General features: G+C 37.1%; 1 protein-coding gene and 1 non-coding gene across 2 annotated transcripts in view; one reads left to right on the forward strand and one right to left on the reverse strand.

Annotated features, from left to right (window-relative positions):
- CCDC39 (coiled-coil domain 39 molecular ruler complex subunit) overlaps positions 1-12,077 on the forward strand; it is a 62,008-nt gene extending 49,931 nt beyond the window's left edge. The window contains exons 14-20 of the mRNA XM_066347608.1: positions 2,037-2,160; positions 7,494-7,653; positions 8,067-8,173; positions 9,544-9,684; positions 9,823-9,999; positions 10,140-10,225; positions 11,345-12,077. Of these exons, the coding sequence (XP_066203705.1) occupies positions 2,037-2,160; positions 7,494-7,653; positions 8,067-8,173; positions 9,544-9,684; positions 9,823-9,999; positions 10,140-10,225; positions 11,345-11,501 (952 nt within the window). The 3' untranslated portion in view covers positions 11,502-12,077. The remainder of the gene's footprint in view (positions 1-2,036; positions 2,161-7,493; positions 7,654-8,066; positions 8,174-9,543; positions 9,685-9,822; positions 10,000-10,139; positions 10,226-11,344) is intronic.
- LOC136380223 (U6 spliceosomal RNA) lies at positions 6,900-7,001 on the reverse strand. The gene has a single exon (XR_010746899.1). It is a non-coding gene; the product is annotated as a U6 spliceosomal RNA (small nuclear RNA).
- Positions 12,078-14,002: the final 1,925 nt, after the last annotated feature.

Below are 14,002 nucleotides of genomic sequence, written 5' to 3' on the forward strand. Positions count from 1 at the left end.
CGATGTCATCATTTCTTATGGCTGAATAGTATACCATGTGCCACATCTTCTTTTTTCAGTCTTCTATTTTTTTTTATAGTGATTAAAGCCTTTAAGCAAACTCTTGGCCAATACAGCAAGAATCCATAAAAGAGTAGTGTCCTTAACCAGTTCACCAAGTCCAAGTTGGCCCCAACACCATGCCAAGTCCCTGATAAATGCAACCCAATCCCAGTTCAGTCTGTTAGGAGCTGTCCCAAGGAGCAGGAGTCCAGGAAAAGTCCGCATGGCACTGGAATTGTTGTCACAATTCTATACTTTGCAGCTTACGTCCAAGTCCCAATGACTGCTGCTTCTAGCTGGTAATGATTCAGGTAGACTGGAAAAGCCATCTGCAGCATGTGTGGAGATGGAGCTTCTGTTCTCCTCTGCCTGGAGAGATGAGACCAGATTGCTTTTCCCTGGAGCTCTGTGACTGTGGCTTGGTAAAGAGAAACTTGGGATACACTAAGCTGGGTAGCAAAGGTAGATTCATAATAGAAGTTGGCAAAAGGGGGAAAGAGAGCTCTAAATTAGGAGTAGGTCTCAGCCTGAAATATGAGTGGAGCATTGAGGAAGGAAGAATAAAGGAAACACTATCTATTAAACAAAGCAGCAGAAAATAGAACTATCAACTCCCACAACAGAGATCTTCGAGGGAAGAATAAAAAACCTAACTATTCAGGCAAGACATAGTTAGGTGGCGCTTGTGCAAATGAGATCAGTTTACCTGCTTCTTGGAAGAAATACCCTAGGCTCATCCACAGTGTCGTAGATGGGGCTGATGGCCCTGGGCCCCTTCAGCCTTCAGTGGCAAACCCCAGCTTTCTGGGCAAGGTTAGGTCATAGGTGGCTGGAGCAGGGCTGGAAGAGACTGAACCCTCCCTTAGAGAGTGAGGGGGAAGCCCACCTTCCAGTGGCCCTGTTTCCTCACAGCAGAGGCATGTAAGTCTGGCAGGCTTTAGCTCAATGACCTTCCTTTCCACTATTGAAACAGGACCCAGATGGCATCCTATGAGACCCCTTTGGGGCGTTGGAGCCTTTAAGGGTGTATCCTAAAAGCTGGTAGTTCCCCTGATCTCTATTGGGCTTCTTCTGCCTCTTGGTATCTTAAAAGCCATGCTCAGAAGATCTTGCTGAGGGGTTTGAGGATCTCCATCCTTCTATATAAATTTTTCCATATATCTGGGGCTATTTGGAAAAAGACAAAACAGTGTTATTAGCTGGATCAAATCATTCATGTTTTAAGGCAGAAAAATATTCCATCACCTTTGTTTATCCATTCATCTGTCTGTGAACGTTTGGGTTGCTTCGACCTGACTATTGTGGATAACGCTGCTATATGAACACTGGTATAAAGATGTCTCCTCGAGAACTTGCTTTCAATTCTTCTGAGTATATACCCAGAAGTGGGATTGCTGGGTCATACGGTAATTCTAATTTTTGTTTTCCATAGTGGTTTTAATTTCTTTACATCCTTGCTAAGGGTTTTAATTTCTTTACATCCTTGCTAATCCTTTGTTATTTTTTTGTTTCTTTGATAGCCCTCCTGATGGGTTAAGGTGATAGCTCATTGTGGTTTTGGTTTGCATTAGACTGGAGCAAAAGTTAGACATGTTTGCTTATTTTCTATTATAAAATGTTTAGATTACCTAAGCTTGAGGATCCTTAGCTGTGACGTACAACTGCTGTGTGTGCGGCTTTCGTGTAGGCCCCTCTCACCTGCATGGAAGCTTATGCCCTGAGTGAGAATAGTGCTCTTCCCCGACCCAGGAGTCTTTTCTGCCAGCATCCAGGAAACTACAGCAGGCTAACTTGTTACCTTTAAAATAGAGTAAAACCTGAGACCCTTCACACTGAATTATAAAATTGAAAAGTGAGAACATATTTAATCTGAGTACGGTAGTAACACAAATATAAAGGGCTTTAATAAAAGCACTTGAGTCCTTTAAAAAAAGTATTTGTTTTTCAGTCCTTTAGAAAAAGTATTTTTCTGTTTCTTTTTCTTTCCATTGTAGTGCTGAGTTTCATGAGCAGTTAAGTAAAATTGATAAGCTGAAGAATAGGTATGAGATTCTTACTGCTGTTATGCTGCCTCCCGAAGGGGAAGAGGAGAAAACACCAGCCTATTATATCATAAAGGTAATTTTAATCGGTTCACAGTTCTGAGAGAATGAAGTATCCTTTTTTATTAACAGCCAAAACGGCATTTTTTTCCATGAAGTTTCAAACTTTATAGCACTCTAGTATCTACTGCACTTAATTAGGGCCACAAAACATGAATTGTTAATGGAAGTACTGAGTCTCTATTAATTTTATGCACCTCCCATCCATGAGGTCAAAGAGAGGGCTGGATTATTCTTTGACTTGTTTTCCCCATCTTTGTGCTACCATTTTTCCTCATTTCTTCAAGATGTGTAATATCTGTACCCTAAGACCTGCTATCACTCTGGGTGTCTTTAACATACATGTGACAATCTGTTCAACAGCTCAGGCTCAAAGCTTGTACTTCCCTATAGCCACCCGCTCATATGGCCACACCATCTAGACCTTATCATTACCTGGAGTTACACCACCTCTGGAATCTTATACTCCATTTTCTCATGTATTCCTGGGGTGGCAGATAGCCAGAGAGGAAGAGAGGCTGTCCCTTTGCCTTCATCGTAGGTGGAAGACAAACTGAACAGGTGAATCTGCTCTGTGCTTCCTACTGTTTGAGAGTTGTCTGCTATCTCGTGATTATGCTTACCTAGTTAACCCATGATGGAAATTTCAGAGGTGAGTAGGAATTGGATGTAATTCCCTTCCTGAACACTTCTATATGCATCTTTCTATGTAAAAAATATCTTGAACAGGTGTGATTTCCTTTACAGAGAATTTTAGGAAGTTATTAAAAACACCACAAAAGAGGAATGGGAATTGTGACTTTAACTCATTCTTCCTGTCCCATTATGTGGGTAGGAGTAGGCAGATCTCCCAATTCACACCTTAAGAGACTGGCCCCTCTGGATGCGTCCTCCCTTTTGATTTAAAATCTTCCAAGTTTCTTTCTGTAGTCTTTCTTTGAGGCTGCCCCTAACACATACCCTAAGCATGACATCCTGCCACTGCCTCAGGAAATTCTACCTAACCACTATGAGAAACGAGGCCCAGTTCCCAGACCCTTTTCTCCAATTCAGTCTATAGTATGTCAGGGTTCTGCCCAATATTCAGGACTTTCTTCTTCTCAGGTTGTGAAGGGTTCCCAAGGAGTGAGGGTAGGCTCTAGTTTGGTAAGCATAGGGAAGAAGTTAGATGCGGCATCCCAATTAAGTTTCTCTACCAAGGACTGGAATGAGTTACCTGAAAACACTGGTGTTATAGTGTCTTTGTCCATATCTTGGTTTTATCACTGACCAGGTAGGTGACCTTGAATGAGTTAATCACTTGGCCTTGCAAAATGACAATGATAACATTGTTACGTTTGTTGTGAGAGTGAGAAAATATATATAAAGCCCTTAAGACAGAGCCTGGAACAAAATGAACCCTCAATAAATGTTAGCTGTCATCGTTGTTATTGCTGTTATAATAATAATATTCCAGTTCTTAGGAAAACCGGCCCATTTTATGAGGAAGAGTATTCCTTTTGTTCACAGTGAAGGTTCTGAGTAAGTGCCTGCATGTTAACTGAGTTGAGCTGATCCTACACATCTCAATTTTCTGATGCCACACTTCACATTGCACCTTCTCCAGGGTTCACAGCTAACCAGTTATTCCTATTTTTCCTTGTATAGCAGACCTACATGTTTTACGCATAACATTTCACATATGCTGGATGTGTAAAGATCAAACTTTATTTCTTTATAAACTCAATGTGTCCTATGTTAAGAAAAATTATTCATGCTCTAAAATGGGAAAAGCCATCATCGGTGGGTGTGCAGAAGATTAGGCGTTTTCTGATGTGCCCTCCAGGGATTATCTGATTCTGTGGGAAGGTATGCCTTTGACAGATTTTCTATAGACTAACCTACCTTAAAACTCCGTAGGGATAGATGTTGATTTGTAGAAAACTGATAGTAAATCACATGATTCTTGTCTAAAATGCAAATGAACTTTGACTAGTAGAAACACAATTGACATGCTCTGTGAGAAAGATAACCAAGCATTATATTTTATTGCCCTAAAAAGGTATTATATAGTTTCATATCTATAAGCTAATTTATTTCAGCATTTCTCTGTATATATATTAAATCTGTTCTAATTCTCCCTTTGAACTTGTCTAAACAACTTACTAGTTGATTTTACAGAAAGGGATGGGAGTGAGAAGTATCATCTCATAGTTACTTCACTTTAGTTGTTCATTGATTGTTGTATGTGCCTTGACTAGGAAAGCCCAGGGTTCAAACTGGTGACCTCAGTGATCCAGGTTGATGCTTTATCCACTGCACCACCTCAGGCCAGGTGAATAAAATCTTTGACACATATTCCCTTTACATTTGCATGGGAATAATTAACTCTTTGAAACTACTTCAGCAGTTCACCACTGGAAAAAACTTAAAACAGATTTAAGATGTACATTTAGTCAGATCAGGGTTTTTTATCTTCCTTATGTCTTTTAACATTCCCCACTCCCTGCAAGTCGATCTTTCCTGATGGGCACATGTATGTATGTTTATAGCACCGAGGATGAGGAATTTCGTCACAGTATACTGGGTCCTGCATGTTGTATTTAAGGGCTACACAAACTACAGCCTCCGGGCCAAAAACTGCCCCATGCTTGTTTTATACTAACACCACCTCATTCAGTTATGTATTGTCAGTGGCTGCGTTCATGCTGCAATAGCAATGTATTATGTACAAGTAGTTTTGACAGTTAGAATGGCCCATAAAGCCTAAAATATGTACTATTCTGCCCTTTACAAATGAACTTTGCTGACCCCTTGTACTAGTTTGCTAGAGCTGCCATAACAAAGTACTAGAAATGAAGCAATTTAAACGATAGAAGTGTATTGTCTCACAGTTCTGAAAGCTAGTAGAAGTCTGAGATGAAGGTGTCAACAGGATTGGTTCCTTCTGAGGCTACTGAGGGAGAATCTGTTCTGTGCTTCTGGTGGTTTGCTGGTGGTCTGTGACGTTCCTTGGCTTTTGGAAGCATCACCTTGATCTTTGCCTTCAGTTTCACATGGCGCTCTTCAGTCTTCCCCCCATGAATGTCTGTATCTCTGTCCAGATTTCCCATTTAGGACACCAGTCTCATGGAATTAGGGCCCAGTTTAATGACCTTATGGTAACTTGACTACATTTGCAAAGACCCTACTTCCAAATAAGGTCACATTCTGAGTAACTGGGGGTTAGGACTTCAACGTCTCTTTTTGGGGAAACAATTCAATCCATAGCCCTCATTTTTGTTCCTGCAATAGGCTCTTGTCTGTGGGGCACACATGGTTTTGTTTTCCGTCCCCTAGTGCCTTCTAGTATTTAACTCTTTAAGAGCCAGACAGAAAAATATATTGGTAACCAATAAAGGACTGGACTCTTTTAAATCTCATATCCAGGTTCCTAGTAGTCTTTGCAAAGAAACAGTTCACTCGTCAATGTAATGAAATGGTCCAGTGAAATTACTAGAAAACTATTTTAAAATGTTGACATAAATGTACAAATAACAGTTTTCCCCTCAAATATCAGATCTTCTAATCCAGGATAAAAGGTATATATTATATAAACTTTGACTTAGAGGCAAATGGAATCAGAATTTTAGAAGTTTAAGGTATATGTGGAATTAAATCAGAAATTTTATAAGTGAACAAATTCAACCCCTTCTAAAGTGAACTCAAAGAAGGGAAGTGAATTATTTAATGTTACTCACTAGTATGAAATCTGCAACTAACTTCTAGCTATTTTAATTTATTCTAGCTCCCCTACTACATTGTATTTTGGATGAAATCATTGCTAATTCTAGACTCAAAGGAATTAGATATAATTTATCTAAAAACATTTTTGCACCTGACCTGTGGTGGCACAGTGGATGAGGCGTCGACCTGGAATGCTGAGGTCGCTGGTTCAATACCCTGGGCTTGCCTGGTCAAGGCACATATGGGAGTTGAAGCTTCCTGCTCCTCCCTTCTCTCTCTCTCTCTGTCTCTCCTCTAAAATGAATAAATAAATAAAAATTAAAAATATTTTTGCTACTTTTTTTACTATATACTATTTGCTATTTTTTTATTATATACTATTACATACTGTGTTATACATATTTTTGTAGCATAACACAAATCTAGGTGAAAACATTAATAATTGAAATATTACCAAAAATTTTTTTACAATGACCATATTCTGGTTTAAATACACACAATTAGGGATTGAATAATGAACAAATGAAATTATTAGTTGATTTTGACTAAAAATGGGTTTGGGGCACTTTTAAATATCTGTGCATACTTTCTCTTCCTGTTAACCCTTAATCAGAGTAGTTCTTTGGAATGTGTAATTCAGCTCGAGAGAGTTTAGCCCAGTGACAGAGGGAAGATGGAAGTGTCACTATATCCACTCACTGAGGAATTTCTGGTTTTCAGCAATTTATAAACTTAATTCTTCCTAGCCACATTTATCACAATTACTTTTTCATAATTTAAAAAAAGTTTAAAATGCGGTAAAATATACATAAAATTAGCCATTTTAACAATTTTAAGGGTGCAGTTCACTGGTACTAAGTATATTCATATTGTTGTAATATAACAAACACCACTACTCATCTCCAGAGCTGTTTTCACCTAAAACAAACTACCCATTTAACAGTAACCCCCCATAAACCCCCTGCCCCAAACCCTGGCAGTCACCAAGTACCTCAAATTTGACTACTCGAGGTACTTCACGTAAATGGAATCATGCAGATTTCTCCTTTTGAAAATAAAGAATGCTTCACAACTTGTCATTCTTGTGTAGGGGCCATGCTAATCTCCCCTCTGTATAGTTTCAATTTTAGTTTGTGCTATTGAAGTGTATACTCTAATTTTAACATCACTAATGGCTCAAAAATTTTTAAATATTACTCCTAATAACACATATAAACATAACTCATTTGGAAATACTTTCCTGGGTACACCTGGCCTCAACTCTTTTATTCCTAAGATAAAAAGTGAGAAAGTGTTCTTACGCCTCTTTCTGGCCACAAAAATACGTTCATTTAATATCTATTTTGAAACTTTCTTCTTGTTAACTTTATTTCCCTTCCCAATAAGTTTATACCTGCTTAACTTTTGGGTAATGTTTCCTGGAGAGTTTAATGTAGCTTTGGTTACTACATTTCCATCAGTTTTGCATTCTATGTACTATATTTTGAAGGCCTTAAGGATTTGATCTTCTACTGTATATCAGGTGAAATAGATGGTGCTTTATGTCCACCTCAAGGCAAATTGGTATTGTTAGCTATTTCCTGCTCTGAAAAGACATTCTTCCCCATGAGAAATACTTTAATCATTCTATTCCATATTTTATAGGCTGCTCAACAAAAAGAAGAACTTCAAAGGGAAGGTGACAGCTTGGATGCTAAGATCAACAAAGCTGAAAAAGAAATCCATGCTCTAGAAAACACTCTCCAAATGGTGAAGATTTGCAACAACAATTACAAACAATCTTTTAAAAAAGTGACTCCATCTAGTATGTAGGAATTAACATTTAATGAATATATGCAATGAACACTGTAATTATTTTTTTAAAAGGAGCAATGTGAGACATAGAAAACAAAACTGTACCATGTTTGATTGAATCAGAAAACTACCCCTTTTAAAATAAATGCTAAGGTGTTATTTCCATTATTAGTTCTAATGATACAGCGTATCACTTCTCTAGGGGATTCATTTAAAATCTGTAGAAAATAGCAGCACATTAGCTGATCTATGTTGACTAAACAAGAGTGGCTACTACATATGTCCATACTGTTTTTTTAACAAGTTGACATAAGAAATATAACTTTTCATAGGAATTTTAGAACTTCATAATATATGTAAGACTTTAATATTGCTTTCTATGCAGTATGTTAAAATTTAAACTAAAGATTCTCTAAATTCTAGGTGAGGAGTATGAACTAAAAGTCCAACTAGAAGAACAGAAAAGAGCTGCTAATGAAAAATACAGATACAAACAAAGACAAATCAGAGAGCTACAGAGAGATATCCAGGTAAATTCTACAGGCTTTTGATATCTTGTACAAAGACAGTTTCTTTTGTTTTTTTTTTTATTTTTTTATTTTTCTGAAGTGAGAAGCAGGGAGGCAGAGACAGACTCCCACATGCGCCCTACCGGGATCCACCCTGCATGCCCACTAGGGGGCGATGCTCTGTCCATCAGGGGTGTCACTCTGTTGCAACCGGAGCCATTCTAGCACCTGAGGCAGAGAGGCCATGGAGCCATCCTCAATTCCCAGGCCAACTTTGCTCCAATGGAGCCTTGCTTGTGGGAGGGGAAGATTGAGATAGAGAGAAAGGAGAGGAAGAAAGGTGGAGAAGCAGATGGGTGCTTCCCGTGTGCCCTGGCCAGGAATCGAACCCAGAACTTCCACATGCCAGGCTAACACTCTACCACTGAGCTAGTCAGCCAGGGCTCAAAGATAGTTTTTTATAAAAGTAAATAGCAAGAGATAAGTCTCATTTAAATAAAAAAAGTGATTAAAATATTAGGTAAAATCCCAGTGTTAAGTATAGGATGCACTCCTGATCATCACTTAATTGGTTGATGAATCATTGCTAGTTAACTATATTTATCCTTTATTTAATGTATTTTTATTTCATTCAACTTCTTAAATATCACCTTAAAGATTGCTCCATAAAATAAAAAAAAACTTGAAAGATAAAAATAATCTAGTACACAGGTTCAATTCCTGGCCAGGGCACACAGGAGAAGTGCCCATCTGCTTCTTCACCCTTCTCCCTCTCCTTTCTATCTCTCTTCCCCTCCTGCAGCCAAGGCTCCATTGGAGCAAAGTTGGCCCAGGTGCTGAGGTTGACTCCATGGTCTCTGCCTCAGGTGCTAGAATGGCTCCGGTTACAGCAGAGTGACGCCCCAGAGGGGACGAGCATCACCCCTTGGTGGGCGTGCTGAGTGGATCCCGGTTGGGCACATGCGAGAATCTGTCTGTCTGCTCCCCCCCACTCCCCAGGGTTCTCCCTTCAGAAAAATACAAAAGAAAAAAAAATTAAAAAAAAAAAACTAGTACAAAGAAGTACAAAAGCACATCACTGAAAGAAAACAATGTGCTTGGTAAACAGGCTCTACATATAAGTTTTTTTTTTTTGTAGTTAAAGTCAAAGGAACAGATGAATTATGAATCTGAAAATTGCTTGCTTTCAATAGTAATTGTATTATGTTTCCAAGTACAACAATACTTACCAGTGGAATTATATACAAAGCAATCATAAAACTATTATATCAATATATATTATTTACCAATAGAGTATAATAGTAAAAAACACATGAATTAAGATTAAGTGAATACTTGACAAATGGCAAGTTATTTTTTATTCTAATATGTTAAAACTTTATTTTCTGCAGAGCATGGAAAATACTTTAGAAGATATAGAACATTCAACAAATCACGTCAAAGAAAAATTAGCAGAGAAGCAGGCTTCTTCATTTCAACTAAGTAAAGAAATTGAGGAGCTGAAGCCAAAATTAGAGCGAGCAACTAAACAGGTATTGATATTTTAAAAAATATAACCTGTCATATTTAAGTTCTTTGAAGTTCCAAATGGTAAACCCAAATCCTTTCATTTATTATAAAATATTCTGTAAAACAGGTTTATATAATAATTGACTACTGTTGACCAACAGTGTGCAACACTTACAAAGGAAATCCGTCGTTTGAAAGACACAAAAGATGAAACACTAGAGGAAGAAGATATCAAACTTCGTGAATTGAAACAATTTCACAAGATCATTGATGTAAAGTTAGTTGATGTCATGCAAAACGCTGAGATCCGTAGTATCCTTCAAACATACTTTCAACAGGTAGTAACTGTACCTTCTAGTTAAGTATATTTCCTAAACACTTCATAAAAATAATTTATGGCATTTATCAAATTGAAATAAAAAATATTCTCCTTCTAAAATGCAGCGGTACTAATGATTGATATTGAATATTCTTCCAGAGTGGTTTAGAACTACCCACAGCTAGTACTCAAGGCAGTCGTCAGAGTTCTAGATCTTCTTCACAGGCTTCATTATCATCAGCGAGGTAAGTGGAAGGTTAAAAGACCATCTCCAACTCTCACAGCCGCTACCTCAGTGCACCAGCCACTTCCACATTGCCACAGCGGTGGGATCTGCCAGTGCTTTCTCCTCATCCTTACCCACTGGCCTATACGTCAGTGCCACAGATGCAACAGCCAGCAGAGCAACTTTCTTTCCAACCTGTCTCGTTTCACCATTTCCATTACAGTGCAGAGTGCTTTGTGACTACCAGCTGTTACAAGTAGGATAAATCAGGGTGAAATTTTGGAGGTTACATCTAGCATGATCAACCCTTATTGGGGGAAAGGGGGAGTTTAACTATAAAAGGACAACTTAGATGTAGAGACAATGGAGCATGATTTTTATGATTAAAATCACACTGTAAAAATTTTGAATAGTCAGAATTTGATTTCTGCTACTTTAATGTGCTAAAAAGAAAATTATTCTTTACTTTCGCAGTTTAGTGTTATCTATAATTCTATCATCAGGATGTTCAATGAATTCTTTTGTGCTTCGCTGACAAAATAAATTAACGATGATCCTAATTTTAAAATTCGCAATCTCCTACATTGAGCAGCCACTTTTCATTAATCTATGTAAGGATTTTACAAAGACAAAGGGATGTCCTAAAGCAGAGCACAGTGGGCGGCCTCTTGAACACCCCTGTACTGTGATAAAACGTATTTTAAACTGAACATTTCAGAATTGTATAGCTCGTCATGATTTTCAAATGACTCAATTCTTTCTCTTTCTTCTTTTATAACCTGTCATTTTAGTCACTTTTCTCAGCACCCAAATTCCCATGTCCCCTTGTTACCTTTTTTTTAAATAAATCTGCAAATCTTGAATGCTTAATGATTCCATCTCTAAATTAGTTGAAAACATTTTCCTTATAGACATACTTGTTAGGGTATTTTCTACTGGTTTGAAACTATTATATTCATGATGTTTCTTTTTTTAAAAAAACTTGATTATTAATGGTCATGTTTTAAATATTAACACTATTAATACTAGGTACTTTTTGTTCTCTTTGTGGGAATTGTGGTGTCTTTCACAGTTGAGGGGAGTCTGTATTAAAATACAAATTTTTAATTAAGTTTACAATAATTGTTTTTTCTTCTAGGTCATCTAAGAGTACCGGTACTTCTGCCTCTCGGACTCCGATCAAGGTGTTAGAGCTCACCTTCCCAACCTCGCCCTCGTCAGCGGGCAGCACCCCGAGAGCCCCTGGCTCCAGCGGTGCCTCCAGTAACGGGAAGAGCAAAAGGGGCAGCAAGTAAACACCGACTTCTCTTTTGAACAAATGGAAAGCACAAAAACAAAAACAGTAAACACTAAGTAGTTTTGGGTGCTGGAATAATGATATAGTCTTACTGAAATAACATTAGAAAATGTAATGACCAGACGAGTTTTATCCAGTGGAAAATGTAAAAACAGGTAAAGTGAAGTCAGTGGAATGTTTCATTTTATCCTTTTTCTACTACCTTTTTCACAGAACGAAAGGAGTAATAGCTGATTTTATCTAGGCTACGTTATACAAGCCTAGGGAAAATGATGTGCTTCACTTAGGTTTGTTAAATTGGACAGTTCATTTCATTATTTTATACTAGTCATGCAACTACTCTTAAAATCTTCTAGGAAGAAATTCTTAAAGATTCAGAGTTTATAACACTACTATTCTCACTTAGCCTAGAAGATCCTGAAATTAAGTTATCTTTATTCAAAGAAATTTCTTTGGTGTAAAAGAATTTTAACCAGAAACTAGCATTACCCTTATCTCTTCACCAACAATTAATAGGAAAGAGAAACAATGCACATCAATAAAAATGCAGCATATACTTTTAGGAATTACTTTACTCTGATGTTTAAAGAAGTCAAACACATTAAAGATTTTGCTGTCAAGACAGACAACCAAGCATAAATAATGTATTTTCAAAGCTTTCTTGATTCAATAAACAATATAAAGAAAACTTGGTGTGATTTGGTATATAAATTTAGAAAAGTAGACTAGCAGATACAGAATTCGTTATTTTAGTTAGTACTATCACTATAACATGTTCCCAACACTTTGAAGTCTTGGAATACTATAGAGCAGGGGTAGTCAAACTTTTTATACCTACTGCTAACTTTTGTATGTTAGTAGTAAAATTTTCTAACCGCCCACTGGTTCCACAGTAATGGTGATTTATAAAGTAGGGAAGTAACTTTATAAAATTTATAAAGCAGAGTTACAAGTTAAAGCATATAATAATAATTACCTACCAAGTACTTTATGTCAGATTTTCAGTTTGGCAGAATAAATCTCTATAAAACTTACTATAGTTAAATCTTTTTATTTATACTTTGGCTGCTCCACTACCACCCACTAGTGGGCAGTAGGGACCAGGTTGACTACCACTGCTATAGAGTATGAGTACAATGTTATTAAACTGCTTTTCAAATAGATGCATTTGTGGCTGGTCTGATGGTAGTGGGTTATCAGAACTTATTAACTTAGTGTCAAATAGATGCATTAGCATCTAAGTGCTTAATTAAGTATCCCCTTCTTCAAACCTTGGAAGAAATATTTATAGTTGTCATTGTTTAGAACTGTTATTTGCAGATCCTTCTGAAAGTCAATAGTGGTATTGTGTATTTGAAAATATTAAATTTTTAGAAATAACCAGCAAAAGGTATATCCAAGTCCAATGAATGAGATTGGTAAAAACGCCAGATTACAATTTTCCACCTGAAACATTGTTCTAATGCCTGGGATTTTATAAACTCTAATAATTGTTACAGTTGCTTTTTAAGTTCTTATTCTCTGCCCTATATTACTTTGTAAATCACTTAGAATTTGAAAGGTTACATACTGTTTTATGAAGGCAGGAATTGTCTTACTAGCTCTGTGACTTTGGGGAAGTTCGTTGTTTTTTAAATTTGTAATATAGAGACAGTAACAGTTACTGAAATAATCAGATAATATATATAAAATGTACACAGTCTGACACATAGGACCTGCATAGTAACTTTTACCCATTACCGAGGTAAAAGCCCAGCACAATTATTTGTGGAAAGGTTAGGCTCTCTGACCAACATAGAAGTCTAAATTTAACGATAAAGTTCCAACTTCAGTGTAAGAGTGCTAAATGATGGGACAAGTGATTAATACTATTATCTCCAAAGGTGGAGTGAGTTGTCTTAACATTCACCAGTTGTGTTAGAAAGTCATCTACTATGGAAACCAAGATGTAACCTGAGTATGTATAAACTATAGACATAATGACGTTAAGGGAAAAACAATTGAAGTTATCACTAGGGATTCTGGACAAGTACATCCCCATTTATTTATTTTTTTGTTGTGATGGGTTTCCTGAACACACCCCAGAAATTGGCATTTATACTCTGCTTAAGTTTACTGTGTTCCAAGAAAGCAGCTCTGGGGAAGATGGAATTTCTAAATTGTTTGGCTGTTGCATAAGGTACTGTTCTGACTTTTGGGGGGTAACCTGAATATAACTTAAGGCACAAAGATACTCTGGGAAATTAGTGCTGGTTGACAGTGATGTTCAAAGTTTAATTGAATAAAAGTGGTGTATGTAAGATTCTGAAGCTGTACTAGAAATCCCTAAAGGTCAAAGGCTGTGTCAAGAGTTTTCACTTTCAAACTAGTAATACCAGAGCTCTTAATACATAGAACTGGGGACACTTTTAGATAAGTTTCTTGGTGCAAAGACTAACATCCAAGTGACTAATTTCTCCTGCTACCTATTGTTTTTGACATTTCCTTCTGTTCCACTAC

Source organism: Saccopteryx leptura, chromosome 8 (genome assembly GCF_036850995.1).
Source record: "Saccopteryx leptura isolate mSacLep1 chromosome 8, mSacLep1_pri_phased_curated, whole genome shotgun sequence".
In the NCBI taxonomy this organism is placed as follows: domain Eukaryota; kingdom Metazoa; phylum Chordata; class Mammalia; order Chiroptera; family Emballonuridae; genus Saccopteryx; species Saccopteryx leptura.